The sequence below is a fragment of the Protopterus annectens genome, chromosome 1.part1 (genome assembly GCF_019279795.1).
Source record: "Protopterus annectens isolate FY-2018-M chromosome 1.part1, PAN1.0, whole genome shotgun sequence".
NCBI lineage: Eukaryota > Metazoa > Chordata > Ceratodontiformes > Protopteridae > Protopterus > Protopterus annectens.
This window is the reverse complement of record NC_056726.1, coordinates 724,896,012-724,919,560: the sequence shown is the minus strand read 5'-3', so window position 1 is coordinate 724,919,560 and position 23,549 is coordinate 724,896,012. Positions and strand designations below refer to the sequence as shown.

Below are 23,549 nucleotides of genomic sequence, written 5' to 3'. Positions count from 1 at the left end.
TTTGGCTTTCGCCACCCATTTTAAATGAATTTTTCTATGCCCTTTTTGAGGTTAGTATACTGTGCCTCTGTTTAACAGTGACACAGAAGTGATACCCGGGGTAAACCTACTATCTCCCATCCACTCAAGATTCCTCTTGAAGAGAGTCAATGAGGGAATCTGCCTAACCTGGACTGGGATTTTATTCCAGAGTGAAGGGAGCCTCTGGGTTATGAATCTGTCCCTCCAGCATGTCCTATTTATTTCAGTGCTGAGGTTCAAGTCTCTCGAGTGTGTAGCTCGATGGGATTTGGATTTTCTGAGGTGCAGCATGTCCATTAATTCCGGGATGGACATGGCTTTATACGTCAGGCACAGATCGCCTCTGAGCAGACGGTATGCCACTGAGTAGAGCTGGAGTTTCTTTAATCTGGCAGCATATGGAATCTGTTTGAGCCCTTTGATCCTCTTGGTAAGGTATTTTTGGGGTCTTTCCAGTTGCTGCAGGTGTCTGGTAAGGTACATCCCAAAAGGGGCACTGTACTCAATTATGGGCCTGATGAGGGATGAGTAAAGAGGCACAATGACCTCCCCTGATCTAGGTGTGAATCCCTTCATGACTAGGTGGGCTATATAAAATGTTTTTCTAACCACTTTGGCCACGTGGTTGTCAAATGAGAAATTGCTATCAACTTGGGTCCCCAGGTCCCTAATTACTTCTTCTGTACTTAATGGATTACCACCTATGTGGTAATTTGTGGGCACTTTGTTTTTGCCAAAGGGGATGACTATACACTTTTTGGCATTTAGCTTGAGGCCATGGTTCTGGCACCAGTTGTCTGTTTCTATGAGGACCTTTTGTAGGATGCTTGTGTCGGCTGGAGAGTCGATTATGGTGCCCAGTTTGCAGTCATATGCGAACTTGGTCAGCCACAGTCCTTCCGTGTTAGCCTGTACCTCGAAGAAATATATACCGAACAGGAGAAGTCCCAGGACTGAGCCTTGTGGGATGCCACTTGTAACTGGTTTGGAGTCTGACATGGCTCCAGCAATTCTAACCATGTGGGTTCTGTCCTTGAGTCAGTTTGCAACCCATCTAGTGACATAGGGGTTTATATTTAAGCTGGTGAGCTTATCTATAATGCCCGAGTGGGGTATTGTATTGAAGGCTTTTGCAAGGTCCAGGTAGGCTGTGTGGACCATCTTCCCCTCATCAATGGCCCTGGTGACTGTTTCAAAGAAATCAACCAGGTTTAAGAGGCAGGATCTGCCCTTAACAAAGCCGAACTGGGTAGGATCCAGTGTCTGTAGGTCCCCAATATCTTTATTTATGAGGTCCATGATGATCCTTTCCATAGCTTTGCAGACCAAGCTAGTCAGGCTTATGGGGCGATAGTTTCCAGGATCTGTTGAGGCACCACCTTTGTGGAGAGGGACCACTGTTGCTGTGCGCCACTCTTTGGGTACATATCCTGTAGTAAGGCTGAGATTGAACAGTAGTTTTATGTTTGGGTTTAGTTCTTCTTGGAGTTCATGTAGGATGCAGCCCGGGACACTGTCTGGTTCCATTGATGCTGTGTTTTTTTGCTTTGGAGAGGGCGGCTCTTACCTGAGCATCTGAGATGTCAGGGGGGCAGCACTCTGCTGGGATACATATTTGCCCTTTTGGTGGGGAAGGGGGGAGAAGTTTGCGCTGAACCTGTCAGCTAGGATGTTGGCAATGTCTGTGGGTTCAGTGTATTTTTTTTTTCATTTTGGACTAATTCTGAGCATATCTGGGAATTCCCACCCAGGTTCCTAACAGAACTAAATAAAGCCTTGTGATTATCCTTAGTGTCCTGTGCAATTTTTCTCTCGAAGCTGGCCTTAAACGATTTTATGAGTGCCCGTAGTTTTTTTTCTAATACTGATCAGAGATGCCTTCCCTTTTTGGGATTTTGCTCTATCATGTAGTAGCTTCCTCCTTCTATTATATAGTTTGTTTATGGCTGGGGTCCACCAGACAGGATGCCTAACTTTGGAGGATTGGGTCTTGGTTTTATTTGGGATTGCATGATCTATGCATTCCTGAAGGTGTTCACAGAATGTGTTTATAAAGGATTCTGTGGTCTGGGTCGTATTTTCCACAGGCCCGGGGGCTTTGAAGGATTCCACCTCGGTTTTGAGGAGTATGAAATTTGCTTTAGAGAAGTTTTTCACTGTGGTTTTCTGGGCAGGGGCTGGGGTCGGGATATGAATATCTAGTGAGATTAGTTTATGGTTTGATCTTACCAGTGAGGGATACACTTCTGGTCTGGAGCATAGAGTCCCCATGTTGGTGATGATCAGGTCCAGTATGTTTTCTCCTCTTGTGGGTGACAACAAGTTGTTCCATAACATTTGAGTTTATAAATTCTAGGAACCTTCGGGCTAGGGTGTTGGAGCTAGAGTAATGCTCCCAGTCTATGTTAGGGTAGTTGAAGTCGCCCAATATAATGGTGTTTGGAGAGACCTTCATATTTTCCAGTGTTCTCAGGAAGGCCGAGTGGGGTTCCTGGGTTTGGGAGGGTGGTCTGTAGCAGGCTATAAACCGGATGGCAGTTTTACCCACTGTTAGTTGCACATGGATAGTCTCTGATGCTTCGTGCTGTGCCACCAACCTGGAGGTGTGAGTATCTTTGACGAATATTGATACTCCCCCTCCTTTTGTGGTTTGGTCCAAGTTTTGGGGCCGAAAAACATGGTATGAGGTATAACCTGGTAGTGCTGGGGTGCTCTCGGGAGCCTTGAACCAGGTTTCTGTTACTGCACAGATATCGATGTTCTCCATGCTAAGGAGAGTTTCGATTGTGTGCATCTTGAGGTTTAGACTTTTGGCATTGAGTAGCATTACTCTTAGTTTCTTATCCCTTGTGATACCTATGGAGGTGGGTTTGTCTTTTGAGCCTTGCCTAAAAAAGGCACTATGGGGGTGGCAAGACCCTTTGCCAATATTCGAAAGCCCAGGGGTGACAGGTGCAAACCGTCCCTAGCGATGCATCGTGGCTTGTCGAGCATGTCATCCCAGGCAGACAGGCATTGGATCCTCTTTGAATGACACCAATACTTAAGCCAATTGTTGAAATTGATCATCTTGTCTTCATATTGATTCATTGCAGCCAAAGTGCTATAAATCTGTTGGGCCTTACAGTTCAAGACTGGACTGCATGATGAATGTTTTAACAGAGAACAATTTCAAACTATGCCACAGGCCATGAACTTCAAGTGAGTGTAATGGGCCAGTAAGGTAAGAAATCACATCAATTGAACTACTCCTAATACAGTCTATGCCTGGAATGACACTGAGTATGTGTGCCCTACATCCCTACATGTTAGTTTTGGAAACATCTCAACATGGTCACCAGCTCCAGAAGACCTCACAATTAATGTCTATTTATTTCCCAAGCCTTTGCATGGTAAACTGAAGTAAGTGACCTAGCCTCCTGAAAATCAGTGCTTCAGCTCCTCAGAATTGTTCCTACATGTACAGAATTAACACAACAAGCCACAGTTCTGAAGGTACACTTGAAGACCAGTTTAACAGGTAGCATGGTAGACAGTAGTTTGCTTTGAGGGAAGGCAAGGCAGTGGCAAACATTACCTCCAGATACTTGCCGCACATGGCTTTGCACTAGTCACAGCAAGACCCTTTCACCTTCTTAATAACATAAACATAAGTGCAATAGGGATAATGAACACTGGAATGAAAACTAAGGCTCATCAAGTTAAAAATAAAACCATTTTCCATTATTTATTTTGTTAATAATAACATACAGAAATATACAAGAAAAAAAATGTCTTACCATGCCATCCCATTGAATATGGAAATGAAATTTTAAAAAGGTTGTCATATTTTGTAGTTAGCCTTTTAGTTATAGAAGCCAAATCTAGAGAATGAAAAAAACAAACAAAAAATGATGACATTATTGGCTACAGCTTCACACTGGGACAGTTTTGCAGGTCATTTGAAAGCGTGGTAAGCTTTTTTCTAGCTCTAATTCCTATACTTAAGCATTTAGTTCATGTAACACAATGTTTGCAAATTTAATAAAAGAGAAACAAAATCAGAAAACTGAACTAAGTGATTCCAAAAATCTCTCTGATGATGTTATCTACTGTGAGAAAGAATTACTCCACTTCAAGTATATAAAAATTCATATTTAAACATAGATTTTTAGTATTCCCATTGCAAGGTTGGAATGACAAAATGATACATGGCAAAGAAGACAGTGAGGTGTGACTACACATGGATGCTGCTGTTTAATCTGTTCATTTCCAATCCTGAAGGATATAATGCAATTAAAGATAATGAATAACATCTGACTGCTCAATAAGCTACTTTTGAGTGTCCCTTGAATTTTTCACACTAATTTTGCCTCTAACCCCTATTGACCAGGACTGCTGATTTATTCATCAAAGATATGTTTTAGAAAATAGAGAATACATTTCTTTATAAAATTTTAAAACAATTCCCCCTTCACGTGATTTTTGATTTTACAGTGTGTGCCAATCCCTCTTATGTGCATATTTCAGCAGTTGATTCTAAACTATAGGCTGTGGTTTCTCTTTTATATTAGAGTGCATAAAACCCAACCTGACCATATGAAAAGCCTTTCTGATGTTGAACACCACAACTCCACTATCCTTATCTCTTCCACTTGAACCTAATCCACATAAGCCAGCACTTATTTTCAATTATCTGCAAAGCAGCTTCACTTCATAAAACCTCTTACTCCTCCATTAACCTTCCAAGCATATTTCTCAACTGTCCCTGACTATCTTATATTCTCCTGCGCTGTACCATGTAAAGTTTTTAATCCTCCGATAAATCACTGAGAAGTGTAAGTAGTCAATGTCAGGTTTTCACAATTCTTACTGTTCATAAAATTCATGTCCATGCAAAACCTGTTGTTCTAATAAACGTTTTAATTGAATTAGTGTAATATTTTTTAAAAAGTCTCTAATTTCTGGTCTTTGCGTCCCATTATTTTTTTTTACTTTTTCCAGAATTCTTGAGCAAAGAAGTTAAAAGGTACACCTCCCAAGCCCCTACCTCCCTAGCTGAAAGGACAAATCACTGGAATATTTTTCTGTAAAAGAAGAGATTGAATCTAATTCCCTACTGATGAATTTTCTAGGTCAACTCTTCACTGTAACATCTTTTGCTAGCCATATTTCTCAGTTATCAGTACACTTCTGAAACTCTTTACCTTAACCACACAACTACAGAATTTAAAAATCTATATACATCTTCAAGTTGACTGTCATGCTTTGCCAAAAATACAGTGTTCAATATATCTGCTATATGTAGTTCCTTGTCTGGTCTGTATAACACTTTCAGATCACACTACTGTAACTAACTGGCAATATTTAACTAAAACACACATTGTACAAGGACTTTCTGGTTAAACTTTGCAAATGTGGTCTATTTATATCAGAATACCTTTACTATAGAAATATCCATGGAATTGCATATATCATTACACTACTGTTGATTATTCCCCTTCTATTTGAGCATACCTCTTTAATGCATCTGCAAGTGCTCTTGACCCATATACAGCTGGTCTGTTTTCTTGGAGAACTAGAGATCTTCTACCATTCTGACTGGCATCTACTTGCAACACAACTGGCTTATTCACTTCATGGTATTTTAATGTTGCAACATCTGTAATCAGCTTTCTGATTACTTAAACTCATCATGATTAGATATGTACTCCCAAGCTACATCCTGCTCTAACAGTGTTCTTAAAATCAGAGTTATCTCTAGTATATTAGATACAAACATTGCAAAACACTATTACTCACAGAAACCCTTAATGCCTGCTTGTCTTCTTAGCCTTGGCATGTGTACATCAGATCATTTATTTTTTTGGAAAAAGGTTTTAGATTAGAATATGAACCACGTGTTTCATGCCTGTTACTCTGCTTTAACATTTATTTTTCTTGTTTAACTTGAAATCATGTTGTCAATCTTTTCAGCAGGAGAATCACTCTCTCATCATGCTCTTCTTCTATCTGACCTCGTACTAATACACCATCAGTTATGTTTGCAATACCTTTCAAGCCTTCAATTACTTGGGCAACAGCTCTTGGGAACACCTCTGTTACTGAAGAAATATAGTCCTACATATTTCTGCTTCTAACAAGTGAACTTTGTGGAACTCAGATTAACCTTTGTTTTTATGAAGGAGCGTTTTCCTTACAGCTCCTGAGACTGTCACTGTGTCTTGATTTTGGGATGGTCAGAATATTACAGCTGATGTGCCTGTAGAAGGAGAGGCCTGCCATGCAGCCATGATTTGGCATTGTGTTGTTATTACTGGGGGCAACTACCATTTGCAGTGGAAGTTTCCTGGCTACTATCAATAATTTGTGAAATTTTGAAATATTTTACAGGTTTGTGATCTTGGAAGATGTGAACGAAGCTGTGGACTGATCTCTTTTCTGGCCTTTATAATATTTATTTAGATACAGGTGAATGCAGATAGGTTCATGAGACTTTTAAAAGTTCTCTATGTTGAGCATATTTGATATTTTGAATCTGTTATCTTTTTAAAATGTATCACCCAGATAGAATGCCAGCACTGGGTACTCCCTGTCTCTGACGGCATTTACTAATGGCTACTCTAATGCAATGTTTTATCATCATTGTATTTTTTTGTTTAAGGGCACTTGTATGTGGGCTAAGGTATTATGCAATACTCTGGTGTTGTTTAAATTGGATTTGATAATTTGTAACATCATTTGAAATTAGTTTTTTAAGTGTTTAGAAATAAGAACAAACATCTTGAACAATTGGAAGTCTATGGAATATATATCTTTGTAATGGCATAGTAGAAGTACACAAATTGGAGTTTTTGGAGCTTCCTTGTTTAGCTGTATCTGGGTTTGCATCTAGTATTTTAACACTGTATTTTGCTATTTTGAGACTACTTATTCAACAGACAGAAATGTGTTATATTCTCTTCAGTGTATTTCCGATCTCGAAGGTCAATACAAATGCAGATTGTAGCTTTCTTTATAACAGTATTTATTTATTGACATTTGTTTACCAAGAAAGTCCTACTAGGCTCAGGTGCCCTTTTTCAGCGGAGGTCCAGACAGAACAGCTCCAAGGTGTCATACTTAATACAGTTAATATTTACAATAACAAATTACTTTATAAAGCAGTTTCTGTGAATTCATAGCATAATAGTATAAAAAATTGTATTGATATTCACAAACATTAATATCTAAGCATCGCATTGAGAATTTACAGGTAGAAGAATGATGTATAAGACAGGTAGGAGCAATTTAAGAAATACAATACTGTGAGGTATTAGAGGGGATATGCAAGTTTGTGTAAACAGAGAAGTAGCAATCAAATAGCAATTTGGTTGTGCTAATTAGAAGTAGAAACTAAATAAACATGCAGTGTGTAAAAGGCAGGTGCTCAGAATCCACTGGTGGTATCCAAATCTTGTAAAATACTCCAATATAAAAACAAGTGTTATGCAGCAAAGAAAACAGTGTCTATAAAAACTATTGGTCCAATTCCAACCAATAGAAAGGCAAGCGCTTTTGCTTAAACCAATGTAGTTATGGACATTCTCAGAACTGACAGTTTGGGATTCAAATTGGTTTAAATAGCCTCCACTGAAAACCTAAATTAACTTTCTTAAAGGCACAGAACATATGTAAATTCCCATAGTACAATAGTTAATAGGGCATATGCAGACAGCAAACCTTTACAAAAACAAGTTTAAGAAAGTTAAAAACCAAAACACAAAAAGATTATTTTTGTACAGATTAAAAATGCAAGCATATCAACATTGTAGTTTGGAAATTGTTTTTAGAATTTTTTTTTTTTTTAGAAAAAACTGTTTTGTACAAACTTAAACATGGCTAGGTATCCATAAGAAACTCGATTTATACCATTAAGATGAAAGGATGAAATAAAAAAAATGACACGCATAGTATAGTAAGTTTATCACAAAATATTTTTTTTACAATTTAGCAGCTCTTCATGTTAGTACTGGCTGTATACAGTTATTAATACCAGGGAAATGGGTGGCATCTAGCCTCATCTGCCAATAAAGCTCCCTGTATTTGATACATGTTTCACAAGCACCAACCCTTGGATTAATACCCACAGAATCCAAAATGTTAAATAAAATCTGGGAAAAGTGGCACATTCCAAAGATTTATATAGAACATTTTTGGTATTTTAGACCTGATATCATACAGATGTTCATAATTTTTTTAAATAGCTTTCGGTCATACTGATATAAAAAGTTGGACGCTTTTCACTTTGGCCAGACAAACCACTCTGTTGGCGTCATAAGAACCCTTGCGGAAAAAAAAATCTATCCAATGTAATATTATCTAATGTAAGGCTGTCACCAATGTGTATATTTAAGGGCACTGTACACATGCCCTGCATTTCCTAGTGCCTCTGGTGGACCCAGTACTATGACCAAATCTAAATGATTTTCCAAAGCTGTCTTGAGAATACCACCAGTCTTGTATACAAACAAGGGTTGTGTACCTAAATTGTCCAGTATGTCTGTGTTAGACTTAAAATAATCCAGTTGTTCTTAACAACGTTACCTGTCAAACTTGTTTTAAGGTTTGTTCTCTGTATATGCCTTACTATTGTGCTATAGGAATTTACATATATTCTGTGCCTTTAAGAAATAATTAGGTTTTCCATAGAAGCTATTTAAACCAATATGAATCCCAAACAGTCAGTTCTGAGGAAGTCCATGACTACACTGATTTGGGCAAAAGTGCTTACCTTTCTGATAGTTGAAATTGGACAAATAAAGTTTTTATAGACACTATTTTCACCATTGGGTGACACTTGTTATTACAGTGGAGTATTTTACAAGATTTTGGACCCCACCAGAGGATTTTGAACATCTGTCTTTTACACACTGCATATTTATTTGTTTTTTAGTTGTATATTCATGCAGTTACACCTCCTTATGGTTTCTAATTAGAAGTACGTATAGTGGTAAGGTGAAGTATTAGAAGGGAATAAGGAGGCTAAGTGATCTAGTGTATGAAACGGGAGCATAAGAAAGGTGATGAATGGTGTTAGGGGAACTGTGTACCACATCAGGAACAGGGACAAAGGCAGGAGGCAGAGAGGAAGACTTTTAATGATTTGAAAAGATGAAGGTCTGAGATAGACTTGACTAATAGCAGGAATTGTGTTCCAAATTATAGATACACTATTGGAACAGATGCTTATCTCCCAGCAGCTCTTTGTGGGGCTAGTACATAATAAGCAGTTGTTTAACATTTGACTAAAGAGGACAGTTTGGAAGATAGTATTAGTGCATGGAGCCAATTGCCGGGCAGGCTGATGGCATATATATGATGAGTAGAGTATAAGACAGGCAGTTAAATGTTTTTAGTGCCAAACAGATGTGGGTACAATAAGGTTTGCTGCAAGCAAATCTGGCAACTTTGTTGTGCCATTGTTCATGTTTATAACCAAGTGAGGCTTGTGCACTGGTCATGACAGGGGCTCCATAAAGGAGACAGGGTAAGAGGTAAGTGATTGCTAGTTTTACCCTGGCAGAGTTTGAAAGGGATTTCTTTCAGTAACCATACTACTCACCAGTTTGTTTTTTTTTACTCTAATTTCTTATCAACATGTAAGGTTTTCATAGGTTCATGCTCTTCTTTGGTTTAGTGAGTTACAAGTACTTTTATGAAAGCATCTATGACTGGCACAGCATCAGGTTTTATTTTTATGTGACATTCTCCTGGCAAACTTCCTAAGCATGTAAATTAAACAGTATCGTTATGAATGATATCACTGCCATTGTCATAATGCAATTAATTCTACCACATTCATTCCTTGCTTTTAAACATTAAATTCTTTTTAAAATTAGTTTCTCATAAGTAAGGTAAGATATTAAGATAATTCACTTCTTTAAATGCGGTTATTTGAAAAAGAAGACAGACAATTTTAGACTTAAGTTAACAAACATTTTTGAAATATACATACAACTAGGTGGCCAGAATTAGGTTAACAATATACATCTCTCTTCTCACTCTCTCAAGTATTTTTCATTACCAACATTCAATGGCAACAACGTATTACACTCTGTACTTGTATTTAGTTTAATTTATATGTGTACTCACTAACTCAGTATTGGAAGGGCACCCATACATGCATCCTGGACCTGACTTGTTCTGCCTTCTTGGGTCAGAAGGTATCCTGTGAGGGTGAGTGTTTTCAAGGTGATTATGCTCCAGGATTAATTTTGTTGTGTAATTGTCGTGAATATCTTTCCATCATTCTCATGTACACTGATATCTAAGTGCCTCAGCCACACTTTCACATTTCACTGTATCCTGTATTTTCAGTTTAACAGTATCAATGCATGGTTCATTTTCATGCTTCGGTTCAACAAGAATCAAATTCCTTTGAACACACGTTTTTGCTTTTTCACATTTTTGAAAAATGCCCCTTTCTTGCCCAGATTCTGCAACTTGGATTAACTGCAGAACAACTCTGTCAAGCTTGCAGTTACACCGACTGAAACTTAAAGTGATATAAACACCTCAATCTTAGATCCTTAAAGTGATACTAGCACCTCCATCATGGATTCTTCTTTGGTATAGCATATTTCTACATAGCTTCTGCAACACACTTTTCCTTTATTTATCATTTTTGCCTCATTATTTGGCTAATATTTTACAAATCTTATATTCATGATCTAATGCTTTAGCTGTGCTCTAAATATTTTACTTGCTTTGCACATTTCCACAACAACTTTTAAAAAATCTGACCCTTAATGCATATTTTTTACAACACAAATTATCTCTTATTTATGAATTGTGCAGTTCACCATATTCCCACCATTCATATTGTTTAGCTTTGTCCTCCACCTCTAAGCTCGGTTGGACCTTGGGCTCTTGTAAAGGACAAATACCCAATTCTTTCTAGGCTGCCAATAACTAATTACATTTTTCTCTAAGTCTTGTTATTTTACCTTTCTCTATTTCAAGAGAATAAAAAGTTAAATATATTTATGGGTTCTTCAGCACCAACATGTAAGAATGCAGCACACTACACCTCTTCAGGCTTTCCAGCTAAACAACTTGTGTGAGGAATAAACATTTCTGAATCCAAAAGTATCAATTTTCAAGTCCTGTTTTTAAGTACAAGACTTCCAGAAGGGTGTCATTGAACAATATTCCACTGTGAATCATAATTCTCTAATTCCAAACACAGAAACATTTTTGCTCCCTGTACCCTCCATCATGAACATTCATGCTTATCTCAAACATATCTGTTTCCTGTAGGGGTGGTAAGATCCTACTATATCCCTTGCAACACATGGGCCTTCCAGCTCAAAGGAGGATACAGCCTCCATACCTCTTCCAATGGTGAGGTCCTTACCCCCACTTTCCATTGTGAGATTCAAGTGGTGGGCATCATAAAAACAGCAGGGAGTGAGGATTTTATTAGGTATGCAAGATCAGCAAAATCCCAAACTACAACAGAGCATATATGACATCATGAGCAGCACTATGCACAACAAGACACAAACTGAGCATCTCGCCTGCTACCAAATGAAAATTAGCCTGCTCACAAGCAGAAAATACTCAGATCTTCACAGAGAGCCAAACAGTCCTGAGCAGAACCCTTCAAATCTCCTGTCAGGGCAGGTTAGCAAACACAAGTTGTTCGGTCCCATCTCTCACCATCATTGCCCAGCTCCTTCAGCATCTGAACCACTAAATGAGTTCAGATTCCCTGGGGCATGCACATGGATTCCTCTCGAACACAGAAACCTTTGAAGGCAAATATATCCCTTAACTTCTGCAGTTGCATTTCTTCAGTTCTGGCAGTTATTTCACCACTCTAAGACACCAAGCCATATCAGAAGACTTAGCAAATAACACAAGGACACAGGAAAGATGGTTTGACCTCCATGAAACATGTATTCTGATGGGTTTCGCTAGAACTTAAGTACCACATGACATGCTTAACACCATAGCAGTATCAATAACATTAAATCTACACAAACATATGGATGCAACACCCCCTTTATCCCTTGGAATTTTCACAATTAATGGCATACTGTATACTATCAACCCCTTATGCAATTACCCTGTACATCTATCCAGCACTGCAAGCACCACTCATGCCCTCATTTACCCTAGCTTATGTTTGATCACATTTCCAAAAGCCATTCAGAAAAAGTAGTTACTTCTCACATTATCCTCTGACAATGTAAACAGCTCAAGCAAAACATTCAACTGCTGAAGTTCAGTTTGCAACATAACATTTAATTCTATACCTAATGTTGCTCATATCTTCATTTCTATTTGTATTTCTCTCTTCTCATTCCTTTCAGTTTTTATACTGCTTTAAATGCAATATGTACATAACAAAAGTTATACCAACACTTAAAAAGGGCCTTTCCGTCAATCACTGATTCATCCTTACATACATATGAAAAGTGGGAGAAATGAAACAAACCAAACCAAACAGTAGTGCATCATATGCAAAGCTCATGCTCAACTTAATAACAAATAACCGACTTCAAAAGTACCCTCTAGTTGGCACTGGAAAGTGATCTTTCATTGCACATTCAGTCTTTTTTAATCTCACCCTTCACCTATTACTATTTTTCTAATTCATTTTCTTATGCTTGTTACACTCCTCCACTCTTCACCTGGATTCCCTAATGCAAGTAATGCTCCCTACTGCACACTTAAATCCTCAGAGAGAGTGTGTGTGTGTGTGTGTGTGTGTGTGTGTGTGTGTGTGTGTGTGTGTGTGTGTGTGTGTGTGTGTGTGTGTGTGTGTGTTACTCTTTACTTAATACAGAAACCGTGCACATATAAAAGTAATGTTACCACTGAATAATGCATAAAAGTAGTAGCGTAAAGAAAATGGACATATGAAACACTTGCTAACTTGTGTCCTTATTTTTTGGTTTCTTTCTTCTGCATGCTTTATCCTTAGCCTTGTATCATCCGTTAGAGAAAAATATCAAAAGAAATAGTCACCAATTTTCATTTTACCTTCCTTTAACCCTGTTAACTTCTAAATTCCCCAGACATTTGTTCTTATATAGACAATGGTTCAAATCTTCTTGCCCTCATCTTTCAGGTGGCAAACAGGACATCATGCATACAAATATTAATTGGGATGACACAGACTAAAAACAATGTGATTCACTTATCTTTCGTCACATTCTGATTCCACATATTCCTTCTGGTAAAGATTATTCCCAAATTAATTCATTCATGACACTCCATTCTTTATCTGTCCTTTTATTTTAGGGTTATCTTTTTTCTGCTTTAGCTCTAATTTTTATCTAAACCACAGGGAGTGGCCCTTACTTATCTATTCATTTATTTCATATCCTTGTATAGTGCATATGGCCATTTACTTTTCTGCAGTTCTCCTTCAGTTCTCATCCTCAGGATCTCCATCAGCTTATTGTTCCTGAACTCCACCACTGTCTCCTTTTTCCTGCTCTGTTACAGGTTGTCTTCTCTACCTCTTGATCCACTGAGATGGGTGTCTAAACTCACTGATACTGTCATTTGCACATTTAGGTAAAATTTACAGAGGCTAGTATTTCCTTTGCATTCCTCCTCCTGGCAACAATAGCCAGGGTGTGCCCCAGTATGGAGCAACTTCTGTATATTCCTAACTTCTCTTATACAACCACAGAGAAAAGAAAATTGCAGTATACCTCATTTGCCATTGAAAGCAACTTTTATTCTCGCTTGCCTGTGATGCAACACCTGGCGCACACCATATGCAGCATTAGAGCTACACAATTCTGATTTATACCAGTGCAATCAGTTCTCTGTCAGGAAGAATATTATTTTAAGATTAGCTGATACCAAAAGTTTCTTAATTCTTATTCTAAGGATGCTGCAATGCCATAATCATCTCTCTCTTTTTCTCTCTTCACGCAACAAAATATAGCAGAATTTTCCCAGCTTCAGCTATTCCAACAGATCACGTGGTTTCCTTTGCAAAACACAAACCTGTTTGAGCAGTTATCCTTCTTATGCCTGCTGTCATGGTTAGATTCATGTCCACAAAAATCTTAAGTAATATGTCTTCAAAATTCTTGTCAAGCAAGTCATTATGCATGCTACAGCAGTGGCATTTGTTCAGTCTAGAAACATGCCAATACAGTGGTAAAAATGCTAATAGTGCTACCCAACTTCATTTCAACTATTAATCCTGCCTCCTATACAGTGTAGCATCTCAACTTTGGCTACTATGTTCCTCGCCTGTTTTTTCCAGGTCATTAACTACCAGGCTTAGCTAATTACACTCATATAGCTCAAGAAGGCATTAACTGGTATAAGTGGCCACCTTTGCTGCAGGCTTACAAGTACTTTTGACTTTCAACCAAACTCTTGAGATACTAGTGGGGAGTAAAAAAAGAAATCATAACATAGAAAAGATAGTTTTCCCTACTTCTATGTGACCTTTAGTCCAATGCCTAATTTTACACATACATACAGGTCTTCTCTTTCGGCTGTTTCCATTAGGGCTCGCCACAGTGGATCATCTGTTTCCATTTCTTCCTGTCCTCTGCATATTGCTCTGTCACACCAACCACCTGCATGTCCTCTCTGAACCCGCCTCCTATACACCTGGCTAACTCCCCTTCCATCTGGTCTCTTGCACACACAATATATAAACCTTCCTTCTCTCCATCATATCAGCTAGCTCTCTCCCTATACCAGTCATACTGCCAACATTCAAAGTTTACTACACCTCCTAACCTTCCTCCTCTCTTTCTGCTTTTGGCATGCCTTCCCCCTATTTTTCTCCTTCGGCCAACAGTAGCCAAATTTCCACCAGCACCCTGTTGGCAAACAGTAATGGTGGCGGTCGATGTTAACCCGGGCCTCAATGGATCCGGTATGGAAATTTGTATTGTTGTCCGCATATGTTATTTGGCAGAGGTTTTACACCGGATGCCCTTTCTGACGTAATCCTCCCCATTTATCTGGGCTTGGGACCGCACGAAGAAATGCACTGGCTTGTGCATTCCCAGTGGCAGTACACACACCCATACAGGTCCAAACAAAAAAAAAAAAAAAAACCTGGAATCACCTATGAGAAATCTAAAAGCTCAGGTCAGGTAGTGCTAATTGCAGTTGATACAACAAAGAATCTGTAGGGAAAAACCCAGCAGACAAACTGATGGTCATTGTAACTGATGTAAAAGCATTGTGTCCAAGTGTGGCATGACCCTACAATATGATACAACTCTGCAAAATGTATTACACTTTTCTGGAAACTTCTAAAGCCACACCATATGTCACCCACTTTTACTGCTCACTGTAGATGAAATTCTAAGTCATCACATGCCTTATGCTTTTACTACTGACAAATGTACAGAGGCCCCCAAAGTCATGTGTGTGCATTGCAAAAAGCAGTGCATTCAGTTAAGCAAGACACCCAAATCTCACTCATGTATATCAGATCCATAATTTACTAGTATTAGGACAGTGGCTAAAAAGTGGATTTTCTGTTCTTGGGGTGAATCCATTTTTAGGAAAAACCCACATATACAGTAGTATCCAGCTTTTATCAGAAGAACAAAACTGCATTGCTGTTTTATACATATATAAATAACTGCATGTAATATTCTGGGTAATAAAACTGCAGGTATATTCTCTTACACTAAAGTTAGACTAAAATTTAGTTGATTATGTGTACAAAATTATACCTGTAAAACAGATAAAAAGAATAAAATTATGTTTGTGAATGTTCCCATGGTAGCAATTCAGCACAACATGCAGCTACTGTTAAGAGTAACAGAGTATAAAATAAAGGATATCTTATAGGACTCCTAATTAAAAATATACAAACTGTTTATAAAGTGTATATGGAACAGTAATTAGGAATAAATAACAGTAAATAAGATAAAGAAACAGCTAGAGAGAAAGTATACATGCTAACTACCACTCAATCATTTTCAAGATAAAAAATAATAAAATTATGTTTGTGAATATTCCTGTGGTAGCAATTCAGCAGAACATGCAGCTACTGTTAAGGGTAACAGACTATAAAATAAAAGATATCTTATAGGACTCTTAAATAAAAAATATACAAACTGTTTATAAAGTGTATACGGAACAATAATTCATAGGTTCATAGGTAGGTACTAGGCTATTGGCCCTAGGGCCTATATAAGCCTAGCCAAAAAGGTACCCTGGCTTTCACCACCTAAGAAAATTATTTTCCTGTGCCCCTGTCAAGCACAGCCAAAGAAGTGATCCCCGGGGTGAATTTCCTATTTCCCATCCAATCATAAAGATTTTTCTTGAAGAGTGCTAATGAGGAGCTCTGTTTGACATAGATAGGTAGTCTGTTCCAGAGTATGGGAAGTCTCTGGGACAGGAATCTATCCCTCCAGCATGTTCTGTTTATTGTGGTAACAAGGTTTAGGTCCCTACAGCTTGTAGCTCAGAGGGATTGGGATTTTAAGTGGAGCATGTCCAACAGCTCTGGGTTTGACATAGCTTTGTATGTTAGGCAGAGATCGCCTCTGAGTAGGCGATATGCAACGGAATAAAGCTGGAGTTTTTTAGACTGTCTGCGTAGGGTATCGGTTTGAGGCCAGTAATCCTCTTTGTGAGGTATTTCTGTGGCCTTTCCAGTTGTTGTAGATGTCTTGTGAGGTATATACCAAAAGGGGTGTTTGTACTCTATAATGGGTCTAATGATTGATGAGTAGAGGGGAACAATGACCTCATAATTAAATAGGCATAAATAACAGTAAATAAGCTAAAGAAACAGCTAGAGAAAGAATAAATGCCTACTACCACTCAAAAATCTTTTTTCAAGATACAAACATAAAATAAGCTAATTTTCAAGTATACCCTTGACACTGTAAATTTAAATTAGCCTGTGTGTTTTATAGCAGATATCCCATTTTAACTGGCAGGGGGTGAGCACAACTCTAGTTCATCTATGATTCATAACCTGTGCAACTAACTTTGTCCCTTTTGTTGTAAGCTTACAAAACGCAGCTTAGTGGCCAGCCATGACAAACCTGTGTGTTATGTATGCATGGGCGATATATATATATATATATATATATATACATATATATATATAGCATTAGAGTTGGTTATAGAAAGCTAAATGCCATGTACTACACTTTTTCAAAATTATTCACTTTGATGAAGTACTTCATGGAAGTTCAACTGCACTCTCATTCTCTGTGTTGTTTGTTCTCCTTGCTAACAAACCCATGGATATCACATGCTGTTAGAGTGGAAATTGTATCACCATAAGTGAAAAAAATAAGATTAATAGGTTACAGGCCAGGAAGACAAAGCACACATTGGATTCAGAAAAATGGTCCAAACACAACAACCAAGAACCTTTCATGTTAAGAAAACTTAACTGAAAACTGGAAGCTTAGTATCTATAAATTTACTTTGTTCCTCAATGTGAACAGATCAACAAGAAGCCTGAAAAACAGAAGGGTGCTAAACTTCTGCATGTCACTGGAGAATAACTATTTAAGGTATCCAATGCTTTTTTTCCCAAAAATTTCTATTAAATTTTTTTGTAATACAGAAAGTCAAAAGGTCAGGTTAACAGCAACTAAAACATTAACCCTATAACTATGTACATTATATACAATAGAAGTCACATCAGCAAACTAACATTTTTATAGCTACAAAAGGGAGAAAGGTATTTAGAAGGAGCATATCACATTGAGATGTATGAAAGAAGAATGCAGGCTCTTTGATAGAACCAGGTATATTACATAAAAATACTTACATGTTGAAACAATAAAATTAATTGATTGATTCTGTTGCAACAAAGTTCATGCCAAAGTCTATCACAGTAAGTTGGCATAGGATCAGGATTTAACTCTTAAGGATTAAGTCAAGCAAGTATCCCCAATACTTATGATAGTATTGTTTTTGTTTTGTAGCTGTATATACTAATTTATGGGAGGAAATATACTTAATAGCTAGGCTACAAAAATCACCCCATGAGATTGGGGATTTATCAGACCAGTTTTTAGTGATATAAAATTTAATAAGAGCACAAATAGTGATAATATGTTTTAGAATTTTAGGAAGTTTGGTTGTGGTAATGTGTAAGATAACGGTTTCCCATGAAAAGGTGGATTTTTCATACCCCATCTTCTCTAATCTTACTCTTGGTGAACACCATAAGTTGTGGACTTTCTTACAGCCTCAAAAAACATGTAAAGTGTCTGCTACTTGATTTGGGCAGTATGGGCAGGTTGCTGAATATTGGAGGTTAAACTTATTAAGAACTGATGGCGTATAATAAGCATTGTTGTTAATCATGATTTATGTGCACAAATGCTTAAAAGGAATAAGCTTAATTGTATTTTCAATGGTCACTTTTTTATTTGCTTCTGTAATTAGTTGGCTTTTCCCCTGCCAATAGGTTGAAAATAAGAGGGAATTCTGAGACGTTAAAATCATAATTTATATGTCCTAGAAATTGTTTTATCTTTAGTCACTAGATTTTTAAATATTAGAATAGCTAAATTAATATCTGGATGGTCGATTTTAATAAGAGGCAACTTAGTTTTAATTAAGGGATCTAAGAATGGTAGCATATTTCTTAGGGAGTTCAATCTTCTGCCTTAGTTGTGTTATATTAGTTTCTTGCCATTTGTATACTTCCCACATTGTGAGGAAAGGTATCTAATTCTTACTCTACTGGAAGAGGAGAAATGCAAAAGAGCAGTAATAAAAGAGAAAACAATATGTAAATAGTAACTGGCTCTGCTCCTGTACTTTTCCTTGTTCTACTCAATTACACCTATCTATACCCTCACTCTACTATTTTCCTTTCTCCTCAGAAATCATAACCTTTGTCTTAAACCACCTTTACTCATTTCTCCTGCTCTCTCACTACTACCCACCCTCCCTCAACCCATGAAACAACTTGTTCCAAGACTTTCTACTATCACATATTATACTTTATCCCTCCTTTATATAAATTTTCTGTCACTAGCACCATACCTGCCATCACTACAACTCTAGTCTCTCACCTCCTCTGCCTGACCTTCAACATTTATGCTTGCTAACTAATCTAATCATAGATTTATCACTGTAAAATCATACTGTATATTGCATTTTCTCTGCTCTATACAGATTCCCTGCTCTGTAAATATACCTGTATAAAAACTACTATCACTGAAAATATGTTACAAATCTTAGCCTTTTGTACTATTGTTTCAAATTCTAATCAAAATAAAATATGCTTATATCGTTTTTTTTTTTTGTTTTTTTTTACATTTTACTTCTTGATATTTGTATAATATGATTGTGAATCTTTTCCCCTAGGCCTCTGCTGAAAAACGGCTTTATCTCAGTTGAATTTTTCCCAGTAAACAAAGAGACAGACAGAGACAGATAGACAAATTCAGAATTACTGTGATCCAAAAGATATCTTGCCATTCTTCTTTCCAAGAGTACAAGGTTCTATACTGACTACAGATGCAAGTTACTGAACTGAAACACAGTGCCAAGAACTGAGTCAAAGACTGCAAATTTGATGAGATGAATGGCTCATTAATAGGCACAACAGTTTATTATATATAAAATAACAAAGTAAAGTGATCCTTTAAAAGAGAAATAGACCTAACCTTATCAAATGCTGTGGATGTGTGTGAAACAAGTAAAATTATTAGTACAGACCTAAAATAGTTAACTGAACAGGACATGAGTAAGGTAATATGTGGGTCAAATACAAAGTCACAAATGAAAACTATAGAACGTGTTACAAAACAATAAAAAATATATATATCTTCATGTAAGAATGAAGAAAAATTAGGTATATACAAAATGATAAGTAGTGTCAGTACAAAAGATAGTTCACTTGTTTATGGTGTAGAAGGCTGTGGGTTCTATTACCACCCTAGGAAGACAGATTGCTGGCACTGGAGTGCAACACTAGGAGGTGCTGTACTCCTGAGTAAGAGCCATCCTTCAGATGAGATGTTAAACCAAAATCCAATCTGCTTGAGCTAGTGGTAGCTCAGGTGGCTGTAAAAGATCCCACAGCACCTACTGAAAAAAGTAGGGCTCCTTTATTTCAATACTAATCACAAAATCATACTCGACTATTTACAAATAAAAACAATTCATAAAAATAAATTAGATTAAAAGCTCAAAATATCTTGATACTCTTTTTGCATACACATAACACACACAAAGGTGCTATTAATTCTTCAACCTCTCTATCCCTTTTTCTATAAATATAATCTCTTATTGGTATCTATTTTATCCCAATTTTTATTACATAATAATTCATTTATTCTTGCCTGCCAAATTTGGTGTACTATAGCTATTTAAGCCTTATCTTTCTTATCTACCATTGTTGCTTTTCATGTTTACACAATCTATATACAATATTTTCCCATTTCTATTTCTTCTAATGTGTCCCAGTTATTTTGCTTCTTTACGTCTTCCCATGCTTTTCTAACGCTTGCACACTCTAATGAAGCATGTTCCATAAATTCCATTTCTCTAAATGCTAAACACTTTCTGTACTCTACTCTTTTATATTTAATTCTTTATGTTGCTGGTAATTTCTTAATCATCAGTCTCCACACAAAATCCTGATCTTCATTCCACAATTTAAATCTTTCTTTTAAATAGTTTATTTTATCTCCATGATTAACCCACTCCAAGAGTGAATGTAAAAACAATTTCTCCATAATATCTTTGTACTATACCTCTTTTTTTTTGAAGAATGTCTATTTTTCATTCCAAAGTTTTTTTCCTTTCTTTCTCCCTCTTCCAAATTTCTCATTTCCCCCTTCCTCTGCCTTCTTGTTGCAATTTCTTATATTTTACTTTAAACATCCTAATAATGGTCTTTTATCCCATCATATTTTCTCCCTCTCAAAATTGTACATAACACACACACAAAAAAAAAAAAAGGAGGATTCTTAAAATTCAACCCTTTTTTCTCTGTTATATATTGCTCTTTTTACTAGATTCATCCTAGAACCCCACAAAATTGTTCGCATAATTATTTTTTCTGAATTTCCAGGGCAGACCTGCTCACAGTTTGGTGACTTTAGCCAGAGATCTGGAGTACATCTGATGAGAAATCCAAGGCAACCACTGCAAAGAGAAAAATAAGTATATTTAAAGCCTGTATTGCACTTTAACTACATTTATTTGAATTGTTGCTTCATTTTTGTTGACGGTCTGCATTTTTTTCTGCACTTTGAAATTGTGTACTACTACCTTATATAGCATAGGCTAGATTCAGACTTGCTGAATCTAGACTGTTTGGTATCACTGCTGCTTTAAACTACCCATCTTACATTAAGAAGGCCTCCTTGCACCTTTGTGGTAGAAGTGTGTATCTCAGGTTCCATCTGAGTTGGGGATTGCTGGAGAAAGGCTCAGTTTGGGACTTTCCCATTGGTAATTTCACTTAAGACTTGAATTTCCCCTGTATTTAAGCCTCATGTTTGCAAGGGTTTGCACACAGATAACCAGAGCTGCTTAGAGCTTGGTGACTTTAGTCAGAGATCTGGAGTCTATCTGAACTAAAATCCAAAGCATCCACTGCAAACAACTGAAAAATTAGTATATTTAAAGCCTCTATTAAACTTTGTTAACTGTATTTATTTGAATTGCTGTTTCATTATTGCTGGTTGTGTCTGAATTTTTTTTTTGTAGTTTGAAATTTTGTACTGCTACCTTGTATAGCATAGTTTAGATTCAGACTTGCTGAATCTAGACTGTTTGGAATCACTGAACTCTAAACCAGCCATCTTACATTAAGAGGGCTTCCCTGCACCCTTGTGGCAGAAGTGTGTAGCTTAGGTTCCATCTGACTTGGGGATGGCTGCAGAAAGGCTCAGTTTGGTGCTTTCCCATTGGTAGTTTGTCTTAAAATTGATGAATTTCACCTGTACTTAAGGCTTGCTTTTGCATGAAGTTGCGCATCAAGCAACGAGGGTCAGCACTGCCCTGTGTAGACGCAAACAGCCGGAAACTTAGATTTTCCCTAGACATCTATCAATATAACTTTCCCAAGTGTCCTGTTCTGCAGGCAACTCAGCTGCACACTGTGCAGCACTGACACAGCTCTTCTCCCTAAACTGTCAACAGAATAAGCCCCTCTGTTATTCTTACACCATAAACTGATTTAACTTACCCACTCCCCAACAGCACTAAGGTATAAACCTGACATTATAGATGGTCACTTTCCCACCATTTCTCAGGCAAGCCTGACTGACTTGGTATCCGGAGGCAATGCAGTAAATGCCTCATGTATACGGACAACCACTTAGTCGTGAAACAAATACCATATGTGAGAGATGTAATTACACTATCAATTTGGAAATGATCAAAAAACAAGACGTCAAACAGGTTGTCAGCTCATGCACTTCACCTCTCACACAAGTTCAGGACACAAGAGATAAACTCACATATGTGGAAGTACTCACTAGAAGCCTATCCAAATGCTCTGCACCTGTCTCACCTAGGCTTTTGGATACTGGCTAAGGTGCTTGCCTCCCCCCATAGTGCCTTTTTTAGATAATGTCAAAATGACAAAATTTCCAACAAAGTACCACTTGAGAGAAATTCGAGGTTCTGCTGCTTAACGCTAGGAGTCTCAATTTGGAAGATACTGCTGTTTGTGCAGTCACTAAAACATGGTGTAAGGCCACGGAGAGCACCCCAGCTGTGCAAGGCTACAATGCCTTCCACACTTTTAGACCTCAGAATGAGTATAAAAGAACCAAAGGTGGAGGTGTATCCATCTTCATTAAAGCAAAGTATACCTCAAGACTGGTCAAACAGTACAACTCTCTTGAAATACTCCATGTCCAATTAACTATACGCAAAACACCCTACCACATCATTGCTAGCTATAGGTCCCCCTCCATGAACAAAGAAAAGCACAATGCCTACCTGGATTCAGTCATGGGAAATTTCAATTATCCCTCAAATGTGCTCGCTCAGAGGTTCCTGGACTTTATCAATCCAAATGCTCTGGATGGTCACTGCATTGCTCCCTGTGTGATCCCCTCTGTGGTAAGGTCGGATCATAAATCAGTCTCGTTCAAAGTAACTATTGGACTCACATCCCCAAAGGAACAAAAATACTAAGGAACTTCACCAAAGCAAAACTATAGCCTACTAAGTGATGGTATAAAAAATTTTATATCCCCTGGAATCAAGACTATAATGACTCCTACACAGAAATTATAATCTAAGCAACTGTATAGACTCAGCTGTACCTAAACCAGGCCCTCCCAAAAAACAGGCCACCATGGTGGGCATCTAGTATAAACATATTGTATAACAAACGGAAGAAACTGATGTCCAAGAACAAGAGGCAAATACTTCTGCAGAGGAAGAATTCCCTCCACAGACTGAGCAAGCAAATAAGAAGTCTTGTAAAGTCCTCTAAACCTAATTATGAAGTGAAAATAGCATCCCTAACCACGGACAATTATAAGGCATTCTTTAATGTTGTCTAACATCTAAAATGGAGTGCCCAGTTATGTATGTACCGAATT

The 23,549-nt window shown here is 37.5% G+C and overlaps 1 protein-coding gene across 1 annotated transcript in view; it reads right to left on the bottom strand.

The window, feature by feature from the left end:
* The window catches only part of GALT (galactose-1-phosphate uridylyltransferase), a 1,193,614-nt gene that overhangs the window by 250,897 nt on the left and 919,168 nt on the right, over positions 1-23,549 (bottom strand). The window contains exon 9 of the mRNA XM_044087230.1: positions 3,801-3,884. Within this exon, the coding sequence (XP_043943165.1) occupies positions 3,801-3,884 (84 nt within the window). The remainder of the gene's footprint in view (positions 1-3,800; positions 3,885-23,549) is intronic.